Source organism: Mytilus californianus, unplaced genomic scaffold (genome assembly GCF_021869535.1).
Source record: "Mytilus californianus isolate M0D057914Y unplaced genomic scaffold, xbMytCali1.0.p SCAF_5, whole genome shotgun sequence".
NCBI lineage: Eukaryota > Metazoa > Mollusca > Bivalvia > Mytilida > Mytilidae > Mytilus > Mytilus californianus.
The window spans coordinates 3464484-3488246 of NW_026262701.1; the positions used below are offsets into that span (position 1 = coordinate 3464484).

General features: G+C 32.7%; 1 protein-coding gene across 1 annotated transcript; it reads right to left on the reverse strand.

Annotated features, from left to right (window-relative positions):
* Positions 1 to 13812: 13812 nt before the first annotated feature.
* Positions 13813 to 20599, reverse strand: LOC127700866 (uncharacterized protein C20orf85-like). Its single transcript, XM_052204563.1, has 3 exons — positions 20351 to 20599; positions 19022 to 19103; positions 13813 to 14634 (listed from the first exon to the last, which is right to left on the reverse strand). Exons 1-3 carry the CDS (start codon positions 20431 to 20433, stop codon positions 14383 to 14385), a joined length of 417 nt encoding a protein of 138 aa, XP_052060523.1. The 5' UTR covers positions 20434 to 20599; the 3' UTR covers positions 13813 to 14382.
* Positions 20600 to 23763: the final 3164 nt, after the last annotated feature.

The window sequence follows — 23763 nt, forward strand, 5'->3', positions numbered from 1 at the left end:
ATTCCTCATTAAGAGCTATAAAGATCTTTGATTCTATATTACTTTCTGTAATGGTCATTGTCATCATGACTGTGGTTCAGTTATTCACATTTAAATGTTGAAATTTGGCCCGTTAAAGTTTGTGTATAATTTAAAGTTCTATGGTAATTAGATTTATGAATAAGTTTTTTTCCCTTTCTAATGGGTCTCTTTACTCATTTGATTATTAAATGTGAGCAATATGTCAGTTGCTCAGTCATTGTAATGAAAAAAAGCCATTTCCAATGATAATGTTGGTGTTTTTCTATTTGAGTCGAATTATGTCCCTTTGGCTTTCCTGTGTCTTTATTGTCTAGAAACCGATTTTTTTCCATTCTACCTAACATTTGCATTTTATAAAACTTACTATGCAAGCAATATCATATAATCTTCCAAGTTATCTAAAATGTTGTCGCTACTAGATTGTAGTATTGAATTAGAAGCCGTTTTGTCATTGCAACATCCATTACATAGTATATATTGTCTGTATATGACATTTGCTATAATTTTTATCCTGATATGGTTAAGGTGTTGCAGTCCTTGCAAGAGCTTTTCCCTAGTTAACCCTTTGAGAGTTCACAGAGTGATATGGCCTTTGAAGCCACTAGGTCAAAATCAGAATATGATACAACATACTGAAGTCTCATGTTACAATTATTTCCATAAAACTATGTTATTTAGGGCTACGTATTGCCATTGTGCACAAAATTGCCAATTGTACTTTCACCAATATGAAATAATTTGTATTTGAATTAAATTAGATATGGGATGCATGTAAATGAGACAGCATCAAAATGACGTAAATAACTAAGACATATAGATGTAAACAGTATATAAAAAAATTTACTTTTGGTAATAATGTCTTCTTGAAAATTTTATAATTTCTTTAATTTGGCAAAAAAATATAGAAATTAGAGTTCACATCTTTAGAAATTTATAATTTGTTTAAATGGTTTGAAAGGTACAAAATGTTGTGAATACCTTTAAACGAATGAATACTAGTATTTGATACTGTGAACTTTAGCAAATTAACTCATCATAGTAAAGAATGAAGGACAATAAAAATGGACCTGGTTTGAAATAAAGTTAGCCCTTCCGGAGCACCTGAGATCACCCCCAGTTTTTGGTGGTGTTCGTGTTGCTTAGTCTTTGGTTTTCTATGTTGTGTCATCTGTACTATTATTTGTCTGTTTGTCTTTTTATTTTTGGCCATGGCGTTGTCAGTTTGTTTTCGATCTATGAGTTTGACTGTCCCTCTGGTATCTTTCGTCCCTCTTTTAGAGGAAACTGGTTCTACCACTTTCGATGTATCATATCTGATAAATCAGATCCGTCTGTTGTGCCTCTTTTTCCTATTTTATACAACAATTATGTTGCCTCCCTAATTCCTGTATTTAACCAAAGATAGTGTGGCGTCCATTTCGCTGAACTAGTAGACATCATTGCTAAGGGGCCAGCTGAAGCCCGCTTCCGGGTGCGGGATTTTCTTGCTGCATTGAAGACTTATTGGTGGTTTTGGGCTGTTTTCTGTTCTTTTGTCGAGTTGTCGTCTCTATGATACATTCCCCATTTCCATTCTCTATTCAATCCCGTATATATCATTATGACAAAGGTAAGGATCTGTGTTACAAAGGGCTTTGGTATTGGCTTGGTTTTTATGGAACATTTTCACTCTGTAATGTGGAAACGGAAAGCTCATTATCAAATGGCAAAATGAAAATCTCAAACACACCAAACAATTGTAGACATTAAATAAAAAAAAAAATCTGACATTGGCATAATAATATTCAAGGACAATAGTTTTAAGCTTCTTGATAATAAACTTATTTTAGTGGCGGACAAAAATGTATTATCTTGCCAGTTGGAATTACAAAAATGTATTCTACTTATTTAAGCATTTGTATAATATGTGATAAATAGATTATAACATGTCCTTTTCCATATGAGCCTTGGTATCATCCCTCGACCCATATGAGCCCTCGGCTAGCGCCTTGGACTGATATGTGAGTCTCGGGATGATACTAGGGCCGATATGGAAAAGGACATGTTATAATCTTTAATTATATACAGTTAACCACAAAATAAATTAAAACCAAGAAATGCACTGGATTAATTTATATCGAAATTACTGAAGTCCGTAACATGTATAATGCATTAAGAAAATGTTTTCTAGTATAATAATTTCGGAGAGGCAATGAAAGTAAGCCGAAACACCTTATCTGATGTAATGGAATACCGTAGTAACTTCTTATCCTTTTTTAATCTTTTAGCCTATTGAGGATTTTTGCTGTTGGTTGATTTTGCTTAATCTTTGGTTTTCATTGTAGCGATTCGTTTTCCTCCAAGCTTTACAGAATGACGATAATAATGAAGATAATATATTAATAATGTAAAATTCATCTCCAAGTAAATGTATGGCCTTTTGTTGTTGCTCATCGAGAAGATAGCTTTCACATGAATAATTTATAATTTCTACAATCGGAGAACAAAGGCCGAATTATTGAGGATTTAAATATCTGGCCAAAGACCACAGGCACTTGTCTCAGAATTTTTTCCCCTATAAACCTTAATATAACACAAGGTACTTAACTCGCATTTTTTAAAATGTCACCCGGTCGCGAACTTTCGTTATATTTCGATTTGACGGTTGTAAATCCCACTGAAACTTGTTTATGTCGTAAATCTAAATTGATTTATCTACACGATGGTGTATAACACGCCTACCTTTGTTGTCAGAATCATTCGTAGCAGGCCTCCCCAAGTATGTCAACCGTAATTATTTCTATCATTGATCTGTTGTACTTGACCCTAAAATGGAGATTCATATTATATCATATCAATTGTTTATATAACATGAACGGTACATTTTAAGAGTTGACACATTCAAAAAGGACCAATGGTATAACCAGATCTGGACAAGGAATCAGAGCTTTGAATGAAGGGTATATATTCCTTTCATTTAAAATAATTTCAAAAAATTTAAGGCAGCAAATTGCAAAGTACTGACTACTGAGCTGATGACACCCTCGAGACTTACAGTCCACAAGCAGAGGTATCGATTCAGTGGCCGTAATTACCTACAATTTCCACAATCCGAGAACAAAGACCAAATCATTGCTGATCCAAATATCTGACCAAGGACGTACATATCTGACTTGACCCAAATATTGCTCTTCTGGATCTCCCCAGAATTTTAGTATGTTTCGTTTTGCTCAGTCTTTAGTTTTATATGTAGTGTGTTGTGCCATGGTTTCATGTGTTTGCCTATGACAGCATCTGTTCTAAAAATTGTAAAGATGTGTGTTAAGGAGCCAGCATGTACTACAGCTTCTATTCAGTGTCGTCATAACGTACAATAACTTTCATTTTTTTTGGAAATTACAGTACGGGAAGTTATTAGTTCGCCAAAAGCGCTTCTCAATGAAAAAAAAAGACGAAGTTATATGCCATATGTACAAATTCATTCGATTAAATCTCTTTTCTGAACATCGGTCACCTTCAAATAAAATAATTTAAAAATAAACATTATGAATCGAACATACATATGTTTGAAAACATACATTTTTTTCTCACTTTTCTTCGATTTACGGAATTTAACAATGATCACTCATGATTACATTTTTTTATCAATTCTTTTAAACCACGAGACTGCCAAACTACAGCAAACTCGGATAAATCGTCAAACTCAAATTTGACATTGGTAATCCATTTGTCCAATATTGAATTTTGAAAAACAATGTCGAACAGTTCTCAAGCTATAAGAGTAAAATAACAAAAACATCATATAAATAAAGCAGAAAAAGCTTGTCCCTAACGATACCCAGTCCGCTGTATCGTCGTTATTCCCAGAATTGATCACCGTATTTTCGTTAAGAAAACCATGTGAACATTTAATTTCATTATGGCAATTCTTGTTTTTAACAAGGAGTTTTATTATTAAACGGCATGACTATTGCTCCTGAATTTATTCCATCTAGTCACGGGATTAAATACAGAAAATGTTTGAAATCCAGTGGAATATTGCTTACGGAATTTTTGCAATAATTTCCCCATATGTCCATAAGCACATCACGTAAAATTTCAATGATTCAAATTGCTATTGCAGACTATTCATGGCAAACATTTAAGACATCGTCTACCAAAGAGTAAACCGAGATTAAGATATATGCAATATTATATTCTAAACTTTCGAGTCAAATCCATTTACAATAAGTCCAACCGCTTTGAATGTGTAGCCATCATTTTAGAAGACTATTCAACTACATGTATGCGCAGATCTTTTGGCAAAACAAAATCCAAAATATATTTGCACGGACCTCTTGGAAAAGTTCCTAAATATGTATATGACCCAAAATATTGACAGTACACTTACAACTCCTAAAGTGTGCTGTGGATATATCTTGTGAAAAGTAACTGTTGTTTTCCTTTTGGTTGATTTACGTATTTTGCCAGGGTGTGGTCAGTTTCTCTTTGGATTACTAGTATGTGTTTTTAATGTCCATTTGGTATCTTCAATCTTTTTTCATAAGCTCTAAATTCATATACATAAACGGTTACAAGGTTATTCTTCTGTGATCCTAATAGTTTTGGCACCTCTTTTTTAACATTTCAGTTATCTATCTAGCTGTTTTTTTCTCTCCTAGAAGAAAGGGCAACTTTTTTTGTTTCTATGACTTGCTTTGTGGATGAAACGAAAGAGAAGAAAGAAGAGTGTCTGTTCCTCCGGAGAGTTGAGAAGATGCTTTTCTGTTGCACAAGGAAATTGAAGATCCTTCTACTTTCAAGGCATCGACAACTGAAGTCACTGATCCTTCTTCAATTCAATAATGTCTTTATAACGGATCTTAGAGAGGTCCTGAAATTAATACTGATCCTTCTGTCGTGGTATCAGTAACTGTACTTGAGGAATAAGTCTAGCAAGTCTTTTTTTTTATCCATTTTGAAACTAAAGATATCTTATTTTTTAAGATTGAAAGGTTATTCCCTACCTGTTATAAGTCTATTTCTTATCTGTTCGGATCTATATCTTTTGATGTTCTTGTGCTCTCTCCATCAGTTTTGGGCTAGGCATAAGCGACTTCTTCGTAGTACTTCATAGGTTTTAGTTAAAGCTGAGATCTGCTTCTCATTTTTATCATGGTTCTGAGCGATGGAATATGTTATTGAAATCTAGATTTTTAGAATTTCAAAATTCCCTAAAAAGTCCTATCTGACTGACAACATTGTTTGGTTGCCTTTGCCAAAAAGTTTGCCGTTCAGATTCATATTGATTAGAGGTCACTTACCTCTTTTTTGTGAAATGAACATTTTTCTTGCAGGGAAAACAGGTCGTTATTAGCAGTCTAAATTGAACTACCGCTTACAAATCTACACTATATGTTAGTTAAGAATATATCAATTTTAAAACATGAAAAGAAAACACACCGAATGAAGGGTGATGTAAATAATTTGATCGAAGTTAACTCAAGTCATGAAGCCTCCTTTTCTCATTTCAGTTAATATATGTATAATAATTCATCCACATTCATCAGACCCTTTGCATGCTTTGTTTATTTACACATTCTTATTTCCCACACCACCAGGAACTACCTTCGTTTTATCTTTAACAACACGGTGTTTCAAGTCAAAGCACTTGTGTTAGACCTGCCAACATTTTCATTCTCATGCTTTCAACATCCAATTGTTTTTTTTTTCTACAATTCTGCGATTGCCTATAAAGAAGTTATGCTATATAAACCCCAAAAGCCTTGACTCAATAGGTCATAAAACTCTTCCTGGGGACCAGTTCTTATGTTTTCTCATTTCCTGGAAAAAATCAGAGATCATTCATTCTAAAAAAAAATATTTTTATTTAAGAAAAACATTTCTCACCTCTCTGGTGCTAGTGCTTCCCTCCCACTGGAAAACTTTCTGTACTAATAGTTTTAATGCACATTTCCGGCAGATACTTTCAACTTTGCTTTGGACAGAGTAAAGGGCATCAGTCAGTGTTCGTAGCAGCGATTCTACGTTATTGTTTTACAAGCATTGTCTTGTTTCCAAACAGTTTGAATTACATACTTCCAATGTTTTTGTCTAAAACTTTGGATTCATCAATGATTGCAGAAGATGCAATGAGCATATACTGGATGGGTTATATGAATACGTATTCCCTTATTCACTCTTTCATGTTTCTCTTTTTTTTAAATGTAACAGTAAAAAACTGCAAGATCATAGTAAATGTCCCAGTTTCGCCAAAGCAAGCATAGTTTAAATGATCCGAGATATATTTCAGACTGAATGAGTACCGAGACCCCATGAATATCAGCTATAATGCTAAACAGACTTGTGCACTGACCGAAAATGGGACCATGTTGATTCATTAGAAGTTTGATTAATAATATTCAAAGTTTTGGTTGCTCTTCAACTTTGTACTTCATTTTGCCTTTTCAACTTTTTTGATTCGATCATCACTGATGAGTCTTGTGTAGACGTAACGCGCGTCTGGCGTACAAAATCTTAATCCTTGTATATTTGATGAATTTATTTAGTCTAAATGTGTTGTACGTCTACTATACATGAAGAGGCGGAAAATACCAAAGAGACATTTACATCTCATAAGTCGAAGAATTACTGACAACATTATAGCAAAAAAAAACGTAAAACGAAGAAAAAACAAACAAGTCCACAAAAAAGACAAAAGACTGCGACACACGAAAGGTTTTGGAGCTATTTTAAGAACTATAAGTACTTTTGGTTGGTAAGATTTCAAACATTTAAGTTTATTTTTTTTAATTTTTTTCCAGAATGTCAGTAAGAACATATCACGACAGAGAACTCTGGTTCCGTCTTTGATATCAACTTCCAGAAAAGGGAGTTGAATCTATGGCTTTTCGTACATTCCATGAAGATTCTAACTCTAAGCTCTTGTTTACTGTTCGAATGTTATCTTTTTAACTTAGTAGAACCTATAGACAACGTTCTTGTTCTAAACTTTTCATCCCTTCTGAGATCTTGTTCTATATATTCCTTTTCCAGCTGTGTTGTTGAATTGTTGTCTCACAAACCGTTTCCCAATATCAGTAACTATTCATGAATGCATTAGATTCCCTTGAAATAAAATGTCCCAAGCCAATTGCATTGATTAAATTATGAATTCCTTCATTTTAAGTTGAATGTGTAACTATTATGTGATAGTTAAAGGGCAAGTCGTAATGGAATCAACTATAGAACTGAAACCCATTAGCCTTAAGTCATCCAAGGATAATATTTTCATACTTGTTGATCGATAACAATTAAGCAAGCCATAAATCACTTTACTGTACCCATTTAAAGTTTTGTTAAATTGATCTATTTATTGATGTCTCACTTTAAATGAAATACATATATTCTGTCCGAATGTCGTTAAAAGCAATCGGCTTACCTCGGGTGACTCCACTTTTCTCCATCTGGGGGTATGGAATCGGCCGGAGTTGTGACGAAATTCGTTAAAAGTTCATCAAATAAATTATTTTGCGTTTACTTTGATCATTGAAGGTAAACAGTTAACAGAGGTTCTAAATTCCTCATGCCAATTTGACCTTACAGGGATTTGGCTATTATGTGTAAGTGCCTTTTGGTCACATTTGTCGGTACTTATAAATCGTAGGTTTTCAAATGTTTGGCTTTGGACGTCCTGATGAAAGTAATGTCCAGAAAAGAGCTTCTGACGCACAAAATGTAAAAAGTGTTATTCCATTTCTTTTAGATAAAAAAATTATTATAATGACATGTCAGCTTCATTTGAATTTCGTTTCGTTTTAGAATCCCCTTCAACGTTTGTATAAAGTTAGGACTTTCAAATATGTTGGCCTCGAACATCTCTGAAGAGACATATATTGTGGACATGCGCATCTTGTGCCGTTAATGTTTTTACCACAAGTACTTATACTCGGTCTAGGAATGAAAACCATATATCCGTCTAGTGTACCCACTGAACAGTATATTATTAAATTAATATTTAACTGGTAATTAACTGATATCTGATAATATATATTATCGACTTATTACACCAGATATAAATAATATCCGAATAATTATTAGTACTTGAATATAAAGATTCAAAGAGTCTGTGTAGTTTAATTGTGCGAGTCTTGGTATATAGTTGGATTGTGTGAGACCTGGTGTATTATCTGTTGAACAGAAGGGTATATCAAACAATATTCGCGTCGTATTTAGTGGATAACAAGATAATGCTCTAACATAAAGAAGGTTGAATTGAAGAAAAAACATGAGATTGTGCCTAGTGATAAATGTTAATAATTGAAAAAAATTGTTGTTGTAAAATTTGCTAATGATTGCGTATATTTGATTTGTACCTGCTAACACAGTGTAACAGGGAATAAATACTTTTATACGCCTACATTCTTGTGTAAAAATATAACCCGAAAAAAAACGAAATTCGTTAGGTAGCATTAATCTATCAGTTTGTATTCCTTTTAGTCTGTTACAACATATCATTATGTAAGTTATTTGTGATATTTTTTGTCTGTTGTATGATTTTTAGATACCCTTATGTTTTAAGTCGATCATTTTCTAACTTCCTCAAGGCTTTTCAATTTCGCACTTTATTTTGCTTTTTGACGTTTTTGATTCGAGCGTCACTGGTAAGTTTTTCGTAGGAGAAACGCTAGTCTAGCGTACAAAAGTATCAGTCTGGTATAAAAAAAAAAGTTTAGCAAAAATATTCCAAGGTAAATTCAAAAAGGGGAAGTCCATAAACTGAAAAAAATCAAACGTTATCAACCAAAGGAACGAATGAAAAACAACTCATATTTCTGACTTGGTTCAGGCATTTTCCGAAGAAAATGAAGGGTAAAACCTGGTTTTATAGCTAGCTAAACCTCCCCCCCTTTCCATGGTAACTTTCATGAGTTTTTGTAGATGCAACCTAGTCTTCCTATATTTTCAATAAAATGAAACACAGTAAAAGATATAACGTTCGTTAGAATAAAATCTACCAATCACGTGCCCATACTCAATGGAACAATTCAATTCATTTTTCTATATCTATAGGTAAATACACAACTGTTATACAGAATTATTGAAGGACAGGTCGTAAAAGACTTTAGATTTAACGCATTAGCCAAAGTCGTTAAAGGGTAGTATTTGATATGTGTTGGTCGATAACAATTTAACCAGTGATAATCCATTTTAGAGTACCTATTTAAAGTCGTGACACTTGATATAATTACAGATATATTCTATTTACAGTATAACTACTCTTTCATAAATGTTGAATTATGTTCGTTGGTGGTTTCACAAAAAACTGTATGTGATTGTGTTGAGTTGATAATTTTAGACTAATATGCAAAGTAAGGTGTAAAGCCGTCCGTACCTAGAGTATTTTGGAGAGGGTGCACATTTTAGAAGGCGAGAACATTTTGGGCCACCCAGGCATATTTCAATCCAAAGTATAAAGATCGACTCATTTTGACAGATTTTACGATTGAATGATCATTAGACTGTTATGATGTACCAATTGCAAATTGATACATAAAATAACCGAATTTGATAGAAGTAATTTTCACTTAAATTTACGGAGCACCACTACAATTGTGCATACATTTTGAATGCACGAAGTGACGATATAATAATGACGTTCAATTATCAGTGAAAATATAACCACGGTTGCTAAAACTAGACAATGATTCACAACATATTACTATACTGAACATGTGACCAATATAAGTGTATGGACTGAAAAAACTGATATTTGTCAATTTTGCTGACCGAATAATTTAGTAATCATTTTTAAATTTACCTCAGAGATTGTCATAAGAAAATTCAATATATGATAATAGATTACCTACTTAACAACCCGTATATATATAATGTTATCAGTTATTATTATTGAGATTTATTATTTAACAGACACTATTTTTGGTGTACCTTTAATTGTGCGAATATTTTGCGAATACTTCTAGTATATAGAATATAATGTTATCTTTTGATTATTGGGGTAGATTGAACAATAGTCTCGTGGTCTTTGCTTGATTACAAGATAATTGTTTGACAAACTAAAGGTTGACTTATTTGATTGTGTCTACTGATAGCACTGACATTTATTTTTTAAATGGTTGAAAACATGTGGGGTTCGGTCATTGGCTATTGTAAAACTTTGCTTTCGTTTTTCAATAGTTTTTGTCATGGTGTTGTCCATCTATCTTTAGAAAATAATTTGGCCTCGAGCATCACTGAAGAGACATTGATTGTCGAAATGCGCATCTGGTGCGGTAGAATTGGTATCGTTAATGTTATTATGATTGTGTCCGTGGTATCTCCTGGCTTTTTCTACTTTTAATGACTGCAAAACATCCATGTTACTTCTATGATAACGGAACGGTTTGGATCCCTGGATGATTTAATGTTTTATGTCCATGTAGCGGGTAAAATTTCGATCATAACAGAAAAATAACCATTTATGATATGAACCACAGGACCCTGCTTTCTACTAGATAGAACTTAACGATGAGCTGTGATTTCCAGTGGGAATTACAATGTAACAGTCACCAGTAACACATGTTATCCAAAGCAGACAGTCCACAGTAACACGTGATATCCAACGCAGACAGTCCGCAGTAACACATGTTATCCAACGCAAACAGTCCGCAGTAACACATTTTATCTAACGCAGACAGTTCGCAGTAACACACGTTATCCAACGCAGACAGTTTGCAGTAACACATGTTATCCAACGCAGACAGTCCGCAGTAACATGTTATCCAACGCAGACAGTTCGTCTAAAATAAAGGGGAATCCTACGAGTTAAAAGTCACATCCGTACTATAAACGTTGATACGAATTAATATTGTTATTTAGGGATCGATTTGCTATCATAAGCGGTCGTCAAAATTTGTTAACAGCTAGTGTTTTTTATTCAAAAAAAGTTTTACTCTTTGATGTTACGTGTTGCTTAAGCTTTGTTTCTGGTCTACTTTCAAGTAGTCCTACGAGATTTTAAAACTAGAAGTAGGAGGATGAAAGTCTGTTAATATTCAGAGTTATTGAACGTGTTAAATTTTGGATGTCAAATCATATATTCGATCTGGTATACTCGTCTAGTAAGGTAAATAATATAGACACTTGATGATAAAGTATCATGAAGGCAAGTGCTCAGTGGTTGTCAATACAAAACACAAACATCTACTTCGGTAAACTAATACCCACAATGCATGTGATGTATATATAATGACAATATAATACTATTTTAACTTAACGAACAACTGCCACTTCAGATTATTCCACATTATATTATGTTTATATAGCCACTATACAGTTTATACACAGTTAAACATATAGTTTACTTGAACGATGTCGTCTCAGAAAGAGTATATACTGTAAATGATTTCAATACTTTGTTATATGAAAATAACAATTTTTGAATTTGATGCGACCGATCGCTTTTCTGTGTTTGCCTTCTTTGAAAATGCTCAAACTCATAATATTGAACGACAAGATGAAAAAAAAAATGAATATCTGGGGCGCTATATTACGAAAGCCTATTAGGGTCACAAAAAAAAAAATATTTATCGCGTAATTACGAGATAATTATCGCGTAATTATGAGAAAACTATCGCGTAATTACGAAATAATCATTTTTTAAGATAATTATCGCGTAATTACGAGAAAACGACATAATCATCGCGTAATTACGAGAAAACTATCGCGTAATTACGAGATAAGAAGTTTTTTATCTCGTAATTACGAGATAATTATCGCGTAATTACGAGAAAACTATCGCGTAATTACGGGATAATCATTTTTAACTCGTAATTACGAGATAATCATCGCGTTATTACGAGAAAAGTATCGCGTAATTACGAGAAAACTATCGCGTAATTACGAGATAAAATAAACTGCTTCGCTGAGCGCAGCTGGATACGCCCGCAGAGGTGCAACCCTGAACAGTTGGGGCAAAAATGGACACAATATTCAAGCTTGATACAGGTCTGAATTTGGATTGTAATTAAATATTTGACATATTATAGGTTTCTGAATAAATGTAGTCAAAGAACTTGAAATTGGTTATATGAATTGAATTTATATTCAATTAAAGATTTCAAGCTGTTGTGCAATACACTGTGCTGTTGCGCAATACTTAGTAAATCTGTTGTCAGACTATAAACAAATAAAGTTCAATTAATTCTCAATGTCATATTAGAAAATTTATGAAAATGTAAAGGGAGCTTACATCAATAGATATAAACTATTCACCAAAGTTTCATGAGAATTCCTTACAGCATTTTTGAGTTATTGTCCGAAAACTGGAAAATCCCCCTTTTTTTATGAATAAACCCTGTAACTCGGAAACGTAAAATCTAAAATATATAAAAATCGAAAGGGAGCTCATGTCAATAGATATAAACAATTCACCACAATTTCTTGCAAGTTGGTAAAAGCATTCTTGAGTTATTGTCCGAAAACTGGAAAATCTCCCTTTTTTTAATGAATAAAACCCAATAACTCAGAAATGATAAATGAAAATTTTTTTAAATTCTAAACAGAGCTTATATCAATAGATATAAACAATTCACCAAAGTTTTATAAGAACTGCTGAAAGCATTTTTTTATTTTTTGTCCGAAAATCCCCCTTTTTATGAATAAAACCCCATAACTCGGAAACGTAAAATCTAAAATTTATAAAAAACGAAAGGGAGCTCACACCAATAGACATAAGCAATTCACCAAAGTTTTATGCAAATTAGTTAAAGCGTTTTTTGAGTTAATGTCCGACATGTTGACGACGGACGGACAGACAGACAGACGGACAACGGTATACCATAATACGTCCCGTAAACGGGCGTATAAAAATGATTATCTCGTAATTACGAGATAAAAAAATGATTATCTCGTAATTACGCGATAGTTTTCTCGTAATTACGCGATAATTATCTCGTAATTACGCGATAATTATCTCGTAATTACGCGATAATTTTACGCGATAAATATTTTTTTTTGTGACCCTAATAGGCTTTCGTACTATATGACCATAAAGGAAATAAAAAAAGTATGGCCAAATGCACACAAGGTCAACTTTACCTGACTGAGTTGGAACCAACGTTTCTTAACCATTTCTTAATTTGTAAGTTACATGTACTAATATTCTTTGTCATTGCTGTCAAATCATTGTCTTATCTGTGGATATGTATATATAGGATGGTGTATCTAAAGAAGGCCCGACATGACAAAACCAGAAAACACAATGACTGCCAGCTACCAACGCCAGCCACTGAATTACAGGGTCCTGACTTGGGGAAGACACATGCGAGCTCTCAGTGTTGAAAACTATACAATATCCAGTTGGTTTTCCCTTCATTTTTAACTGTTATTTTTGTCTGTAGGGGATAAAAAGACACACCTGGACTCACTGCAACTGTAGTTTTAGCGATTCCATTTGTTTTCACTCCCATATTTGTCTTTTAAATCTGGTCTTTTGATATATATTTAATGGCAATATGATGTAAAATATACCGAACCATTAAACGGCTTCAAAAGCCCATATAATAATAATGATCATAAACGAGACCAAATATCGGAATAATACCACTGCACCATGAACAATTACACCATTTAATTCTTCCGCTGTTTCATCTGATTACAGGAACAGCAAACAACCATGTTATTACGTATGATTTTCTTTCTAATTAATTACCAGTATTTGTTTCCTCAATACGAATTTTATTTCCATTAGTTTTTCAATTTCGATTATTTCTTTTTTGTTTGGGTAATTTGTTGTAGTACATTTTGTGTTTGATAAAGAACATTACAGGCATATTGATCATCATACTTTATTACCAACGAATCAATAATGTGCATAACTGAAACATCATATCTAAAATGCCTTACAAAGTAAAATACTGACTATAGATCCAATACTGTTAGTGGAAATATACAAATATTGAGCAGAAATTATGTAATATTACTCCTTACATAAGTATATATTAGAAAGTATTAATAATTACAAAAATATAATTCTAAAAATGCATTTCTTACATGTTTACAAAATTATTGCACATTGTATAACAATATTCACAGCAACATGTCGAACTGTTAATTAGCAATTGCATGGTATAACAGCAGAAATTCAGATTTATGCACCTTTTTCTTGGTCTGCTTAGATGGTTTGTATCAGATTTCGAGGAAAAATATTCCACGTGGTAAAACTGAAAACAATTAAGCACAGGATTCAATAAAAAAAATTACAACCACGTCTGTCTTAAACAAAATCAGACTAGTGCCTTCAAAACAGACATGTAATACTGATTTTAAACATAAATTACTCTTTCAAAAGACTTGTGAATAAAAATTTACATAAAAATAATTAACAAATAGCACCGTTTAGAATTAATCAATTGCCTCTGTTGGCCAGTTGAGCTGTCTAACAAGTCCTCCTTTCGGTTTTGCATATTTGCCATATTTTTCTAGCGCATGTATTTTAGATGTGGATCGCCATCCAACTGTTTGTGATGTTGTCTTGGGAAACGGATGTGGTGATGGTTCCACCTTGATATATTCCTCTATAGGGGTAACAGGTCGGATTTGTAAAACATCTACTGGTTCTCTTTTCTCTTTCTTGGGAATGTCATCTTTTACAAGCTGTGAAAATAAAAACAAAATCAGTAACAAAAAATCTTGAAAAAAATGCCTACACTGTAAACAAACAAACCAATAAAGCAACAACAAAATAACAAGTTGAAAACCACATGTATTCATAGAAAAGGGGAAAACTGGGATATACCTAAATTTAAATGGTGCAAATAGTACGCTTGGCCAGACAAAGCAAATATTTGCTTTTTATATGAGTCGTGTGTAATGTCTTTGTTGTGCTGCCCAATTTAGTTAACATTTGAAAATATTGTCAACGATTGACATCCAGAAACCATTGCTCATTTTTTTCTATTTTTAATTGCTGTAACCATGACCTTTAACCTTTTGGACTCATAATCACTAGGACTCATCGACTCCCTTATATCTTTCATCTGTATGAGTTTCATTATAATCAGGCAAAGGAACACCTTAGTTACCATCCGGAAACCATTGTTCACTTTTTTTTCTATTTTTACTAACTTGACCTTAACATTTGACCTTTTGACAAACGCAAGGAGAAACTACATTATAATGTTATGCTCTTGAATATTTTCGGAGAGCCTACAAAAAGATAACACCGATAATGGCCAAAGATAAGAGACACACTAATGCTTATAATTCAGTGTAAAAAAAAGATTGGATAGCGGAGAGTAAAATGGCTCTATTCAATGAAAGCCAACACTAACAGCCTCTCCTGAAATGTTTCAGGAGCGTTTATGAATAATTAAGTTTAACCTTAAAACGTTGAAATTATATATAGCTGGAAATGAATAAATATAATTATATAGTACATGTACTGTTAAGTATTGGCAAGGCAAACAAGTACATGTTATTCAATCCAGGAGTGCACGTATCTAAAAATATGAATGAAAATAGCAATATAATACAAAGTATGAACTATGTAACTTGTTAACTGATAATCGATATATTTTCTTTCGTTACACTTTGCCAAACTGAGTTCCGGGTCATATATAGTACATAATGAACATTGGAAAGTTAGATTAGTACATTTATATACTTATAAATGTCTCTAACTTGGCGCAGTATTTTGATTGAATCTTAAATTTGAATGACAATAAACTGGTAAAGTATTTTTAAAAGTTATCTTTAATCTGACTAAAATAATTTGAAATGAAGTGGTCCATAACTTATTTCAACAGACATACCTATATCTATAAATGTTAATTACCAGTATAGAATTATTGTGTTGTATACGCATGATAATGACTTTTTATCAAAATCTTCTTTAAAATTGTGTGTATAATAAAAACGAAGGAACATGGTTTTATTGACAACAAAAACATTGCTACTTGAAAGATATTACAAGTTCATATTATTAAAGAATGTTATATTATATGGGTTACAATAAATTGAATAATAAATAATATGGGCTGAATAATAATAAAGCTGACAAAAATATTGAACAGGATTTCACTTTTTGTTTAAATATGACGGTCTGCAGTTAATGCAGCGAAAACATTCAACTCATCACGTAATGGGAATCAAAGTAATTTTAAGAGAAGGAATTGTCGTAATGCGCATCTGATGCAGTACAATTAGTACCGTTATATAATAGTTATGGAAAAACTGGTCATTATCGTGATACATAGACTGTCATACGGGCAGTACATGTATCACGATAATGACCAGTTCTTCAATAACTATTATGTTTATTTCATTGAGGAACCATGTTTTTTAAAGTTCTCATAAATTCAAATTGTTCAAAGCAAACTCGAGTTATTGTAAGATTTCTATAGGAAAGGGTGAAGACCAGTCATAGTGATAACTATAAGTCACTGCTATTCATTTAAGTGGAATTTTTCAGAATATGAATACAAAAATAAACTTTTCTATAATTTTATAATTAACGAAAACATATGATAAACAATTCAACAACTTCAATTTAAAAGTGACATCACTCTAAACAGAGAAACCACGCCCCACTGGTCATTAACATGTAAAAGGCCGGTTTTCTGATCCGTTTTTTTCTGTTAAAGACCGATGGAACTTTTAACTAAAGAATAAAGAATGTCATGTGGCCCCTTGTTATCCAATAAGAGAAGCTAATTCTTAACCGATATGAAATAACAGTTATTAATGGTGTCGTCAACTGTTATTATTGGTGCCGTTAACAGTTATTAATGGTGTCGTTAACTGTTATTAATGATGTCGTCAACTGTTATTAATGGTACCATTAACAGTTATTAATGGTGTCGCTAACTGTTATTAATGGCTGCGTTAACAGTTATTAATAATATCACGTGCTTTTCCTATTTGTGATTTGCTCTTATTCATTGCGTTATTGACCAAATATTTTAAGATGATATGAATGTTGCTAATGGCCGCCTTAAATTTGCAGTATAGTATCAATATTTTCTAACCGAATACTATCATTATATTTTCAAGAATTTTTAATTCAATTCCACTGGAATTTTTGGCGTTTCCTTTGGATTGTTTCATGAACAACTAGCATAATTTTTTTTCGAAACATACCACCCCTACATACCACCCCAAAAATAACCCAAAAAACACACCGACCCAAACATACCGACCAAAATATCGTTTTAGAAAGTAAAAACGGGATTGTTTATTGATAACAAATATGTCATCTGGTATTTTGTTACGTTCAGTAAAAGGTGAAATAAGGTATTCAAATAGTAGTATAGTTGGTCTCTCCTCCCTAAGAGAATGATAATTATGGTTAGATTTTTCAATGTTGCTTATATTACAAATCTTATATGACCTAGAGTAAATATACGGTAAAACATGAATAAACAAAAATACTGAACTCCATTGTAAATTGAAAACGGGGGGAAGTCTATAAAACTTAACAGAACCAAACACTCGATTTTATCAACCAACTGAACGACTGGAAAACATGTCCTAGTCCTGACTTGGTACAGATATTACACGTCGTTGAGAAAGCAACTCACAGTACAAGAAAACAAACAAACACATAGTGTATCAAAAAAGATATTGAAGTTACGAAACTCAAATTATTAAAGCCATATTTATATACATATCCTAAACGCCCACTTTAAATTTGTTTAGTACATTTTATTGACGGTCATAAATAACATACGATCTAAATTGTAGTTTAACTTCAAAATATTCTCAATCTTTTGTTTGAATAAAAGGTGGGAGAACTTTTAATTTGTGTACATACATTGTTAGATTAGTACTCGAAATTTTCATATTTAAATACCCAATAAAATCAACACTGACGAACCTACATACATAGATTTAAATTAAATATACTAACAAAGAAAAATGAAAAAAAAAACTAGCTCAATTACATTTTCAAAATGAAATTTTAAATCAAATTGGATGTCATTTCTCACGTTGGGTAACCAATTATCCCACATTCCCCCTTTTTGTAACTATATTAAAATGTAAGTCTCTTTCCAATTCAAACGAGTTTTAGTTTTCACTTTCACCGTGTTGCACAGTTTCATTTCGATTTGTTATATTTTAAGCCGATTACTAGAATAATAATCAGTTTCGTATTACATTTGATTTAACTGTTTAGTGAATTTGGTTAATCCCTTATCATGCTGTGTTCTAACAATGTCAAAGCCATGTTATTTTCTTTTTCATGTAAATTCCCACAAAAAGTAGCTATACGTCTTAATTATTTTATATATTATAACTACATGATTGTAGTCACTATGTCTCAAACAAGTATATTCTATTAAATTGAAATTACACTTTAAAGTCAAAGATACAAAAAACATAGTAGTTGTTGAAGAGAGAGAGACAAAATCATGGTAAAAACATGAAAAACGACGAAAGTACAAACAAAAGCCTATAAAAACACTACATACAAAACTAAAGGCTGAACAATAGGAGACCGATCATAACACCGGGGATGATCTTAGGTGCTCCAGAAGGGTAAGCAGATCCTGCTTTACATGTGACAACCGTCATGTTGGCCATTGTAAGGCTCGAAAAATAGATAAACTAGAACTTTACCAACGTATATGTACCTCCACAGACAAGGCAGTATTTCTAATAGTACTCAAGTAGAATAGAGGCAAAATATTCGGAACATTTTGGCATTTAAACATTTGTATGAACCTATAGGCAACTTCGAGTGGGGGGGGGGGTCTTGAGTGTTAGTTGATAATGGTCAAAACAAACGAACTCATATCATATCAATTCTCATTGATAGGTGATCTCTAAGATCCACAGTCAAGCAACAGCTCTTAAAGATTCATCTATCATCGTAAATTCTCTTCGTTTACATAAAAGAAATCATATCTTGTAGGGTAAGCCAGAACAATAAGTAACATTGTGTGTCAGTTACATAGTATGTAACACTTCTAGTAAACCAATGCTTAAGTTAATTACGTCAATTGTTAATTTAACACCAATTAACTCTATTGTTCAAACTCACTTCTCCGTATGGTGTCGTTAAGAAACCCCAGCTATTCGGCCACGTTTTGGAGGCTGTCATTTCATGGTGAACATGGTCTTTCCTGTAAAAAAAATTAGTTATATTAAACACAGTAATGAATTGTCATAGAGATCTTAAATTCTGGATAATAACTTTTTAAATAGAACTAAAATAATCTACAAAAATTCATAAACAAGATTACAGGAATTACCCAAAAATATTGGACAATACAACAGCTCATACCAAAAACCAACAACCAACTCCAAAAGAAAATAGAAATACAAACTAAAGACTAAAACAACCAACAAAATTTGATAAAATAACATTGACTCCACGCACTAATATAACCCTAACGTGTATAGCCAATGCAGCAGGTTCATAGATTTGTCAAAGCCTTCGTTTTGCTATAATAAAGATTTAACTTGAAATCAGTGAAAATTCTGAAAACAAATCTAACGACAGGATTCCGACTTTTTTTTAAATGACTTCAATTTGTTCATAAAATATCTTCTCATTCAAGTTATACAATAGAACAGAAGGTTATTACAACCTAGTTACAGAGAGAAAAATATATCATTTATTTATTCCAATGTAAAATTGGGTAGATACCACACGCATATTGTATTGATTAGCTACGAGATAATCCTTTAATGCAAAAATAGAGTACAATAATCTTATAACATACATGTTTATAAGTACTTTTTCACAAAAGATCTTTATTAAACAATATAGATTGAATTTATCAGCTGCAAATACTTGTTGAAAAATCAAAGAAATTTTTATCATCATAAATGTTTCAGACAGCGTTAGGTGATACCCCACGTAATTATGAATTGAATGCCTGTATCTATATCATAATAATCAAATCAAAAGTTAATTGGTAGATAAAAAAAAAAAAACAATTGAATTTACATGTATACAGATTGAGATTTTTCAGATTCAAAAAAAGATTAAAACTTTACATGCAGCTGAAATTTGATTGTATGTCAGTTAAAAACAATTCATATCGCAGTGATGCAAAATTTTTTTTTTTAACAACACACTAGTTATACTATTTATACGTTTAAATAACACAATTAGTAGTGTGTAAACTGATACAAGTATCTTATCAGATCGCTCAGGTTCTTAAATTCATCATTTATACAAATTATCACACGTTCTGCTTATTCAGGAAATATTATCCGTTACAAATTAAGATCTTTAAAAGATAAAATTACCTAATCTTACGTAAATCAATGGAGGCAGGAAAAGACTCGTGTACGTTTTATTGTTTTAATCAAACATAAAACGTTTTAATTAAAGAAATTAATCAATTAACAATTTACTCACCAAATCTGATCTTGTGCTACAAAATTACAATTAGCTACCGCACGTCCCGTGGGTGGCTGGTTAGTCTTGGCCGCTGCGGCCATAATTCCTTTAAACCACTACTACAAATAAACCTTTAAAATATTAGAATTAAATAATATTTGACAATACGTTTTAACGGAAGTAATGTTTCATTCCGGCTGAGTGAGAAGCGCCATGACGACTTGAATGCATATTATATGGTAATTGTGTATCGCACCTTGGAGACGTGTCATTCAGGTGTGTGATAAATAAGTAAACCCGGTTGGGTATAAAAAGTCTTTATCAGTTTAAATACTCTCGCTTTTTACACCAATAATCTATAATCTACTTTGCATAAAACAACAGTACTTGGTACGTTCAATAATGTTTGATTAGGACTTTGTGTCAGCTTATCAAATTCATTGATCGACGTCATTGTCTCTGTTGAACAAACAGTTATACAATTCTTACTGGGTGTAATGGAAAAAAGATCGGCGATTAACTATCCTAACGGATTTATTTTTGGAATATTTAAAATTGAGTTAAAAACCAGAAGAATCATGATTAATTGGCGTAAAAATTATCTTTTAAGTACTTGAATTTTGAACAGTAAATATTAAATTTTCCTAGGTCCAAACTGGGACTATTATACTAGTATATGTCCAAACTTGTGGTAAAAAAGTCAGGATATTCAATTTCCATCCAATTTTATGTCAAACAACGTTATATGACAAAAAAAAAACAAATATTGAATAACATTGACATTTTTTTAGACACAACTGGTGTGCACTACAATAACATTCAACACGTGAAATACTTGACATTTTCTGCAGCACATACTTCTTTAATATATCGTGTTTGTCTAGTTAGAAATAAACAAGACATGATTGAATTATTTCTGCAGAAAAACAGTGCACTACAGATATCTATGCGAAAATAATTTCATTTTACGCAAACCATCTCACAAAAACATCACATCTATGTAATGCATGTGAAGCTATTATTATATTCACTAATTTTAAAGATACAGAATATTTGTTTTGGTAACGATAAGAAAGAAAGAAAGAAAAAGAGAGAGAGAAAAAAGAAAAAGAAAGAAAGATAGGAGAAATAAGTTGATGTATGAAAAAATATTAAAAAGAGAGAAACTATGAACGACACTTTACATAGATAGATAATACAAAATAGGAAGGTATGGTATGATTGGCAATGAGACAACTCCCCACCAGAGACCAATTGACGTAGAAGTTAACAACTATAGGTCACACCTTCAACAATAAGAACAATCCATACTGCATAGTAAGCTATAAAAGAGGGACGAAAGATACCAGAGGGACAGTCAAACTCATAGATCGAAAACAAATTGACAACGCCATAGCCAAAAATAAAAAGACAAACAGACAAATAATAGTACAGATGACACAACATAGAAAACCAAAGACTAAGCAACACGAAACCCACCAAAAACTGGGGGTGATCTCAGGTGCTCCGGAAGGGTAAGCAGATCCTGCTCCACATGTGGCATCCGTCGTGTTGCTTATGTTATTACAAATCTGGTAAATAGTCTAATTCGGTAAGTCACATTCGTGAAAAGGGAGGGTATTGTAGTTACGACATAAGGAACATATCCGATATCATCTGTGAAACGGTTATTCCATAACGGTCAACCAACTCGTGATGGCGTCCGTAAAATTAACGAAGGGATGATTTCAACTTCACCATTTGGAACTCTTGGTTTAAAAGCTTCCTTGTGAGCAGCAATCCTCTATCATAAAAGGCCCGAAATGACAAATGTAAGACAATTATAACGAGAAACAAACGGTCTGATTTCTGTACAAAACAATAAACTAAAAACAAATATGATATACAGCAACAAACGACCACCACTGAATTACAGGCTCCTGACTTGGGACAGACACATACAGAATGTGACGGGGTTAAACATCTTTTCCGGCGCCAACTCCCCCCCCCCCCCCCACTTAACTAGGGCAGTGGTGTAACAGTACAACATAAGAACTATAAAAATCAGTTGAAAAGGGCTATCTCATCAGATCGATACAAAGCAGAAAAACAACCAAAAATACACAGACCGGACGTAGCAGGAAATTTATACATCCCCACAACAAAACAGACACAAAGTGACAGATATGAGAGTAATCACGGTTACTGACAGCTAGTTCAAAGCCAATAACAACTAATAAATAAAATATGTAGCTAAATCTAAAATATCATTATCAATGTTCCATTTCCATTCTCAATTTTATCATTCTCATGAATCCAGCGATAAGTCGCATCTAATACTCGTTTAGTAAGACGGTTAACAAATAGACCACGGCGACTTATTTATCACAAGATTGTTCCCGCCATGACAAACGAAGGTACCACTAGTGAAGCAAGAACTGCGTACCTTTTCTGACCACCTGAGATCAGTTCCGTGTTTCAATGTTTACTTTTTCTGAACACCCGAGATCAGTTCCATGTATCAATGTTAACCTTTTCTGACCACCTGAGTTTAGCTCCGTGTTTCAATGTTTACCTTTTCTGTACACCTGAGATCAGTTCCATGTTTCAATGTTTACCTTTTCTGACCACCTGAGATCATCTCCGTATTTCAATGTGTACCTTTTCTGACCACCTGAGATCAGCTCCGTGTTTCAATGTTTACCTTTTCTGACCACCTGAGATCAGCTCCGTGTTTCAATGTTTACCTTTTCTGACCACCTGAGATCAGCTCCGTGTTTCAATGTTACCTTTTCTGACCACCTGAGATCAGCTCCGTGTTTCAATGTTACCTTTTCTGACCACCTGAGATCAGCTCCGTGTTTCAATGTTTGTTTATGATGGTCAATCTTTAGTTTTCTATGTAGTGTTTTGTGGAATGTTGTACGTCTGTCCGTTTTTTTTAGCCATGGTATTATATGTTTTTTTAATAATGATTTTGGTCTTCCCTATTGGTATATGTTCTACTGATTTGTAAATCAAGCATTATGTTTTGAAAAGTATTTATCTGGAAAATAATCTTATCCGTTAGGTTATCTTTTGACATAAATTGATATTTGTATAGATTGATTTAAGGCTGTTTTACATCCAGCGGCAAATATTACAAGCACATCCAGCACATATTAATACCACAGGTTATGTTTACTAATCGGTATGGTCTCTCAATAATATCTTTAACAGTGTAACAATAAGATATTATCAATAATTTAATGCATGATTATTTAGAATTTACACATGTGGACCTGTCATCTGCCACTGCTTAACAGATAACATTTATTTCTTGAATGGTATTAATGGTGTTCTTGAAACAAAGTTGACCATAAAGGGATTATTTTTTTCTGTTAAGACATGTTATTTGTTTTAGATAGTTGACGCTTCTGAACGTAGTATAATACATTTGGCGTTCAATTATT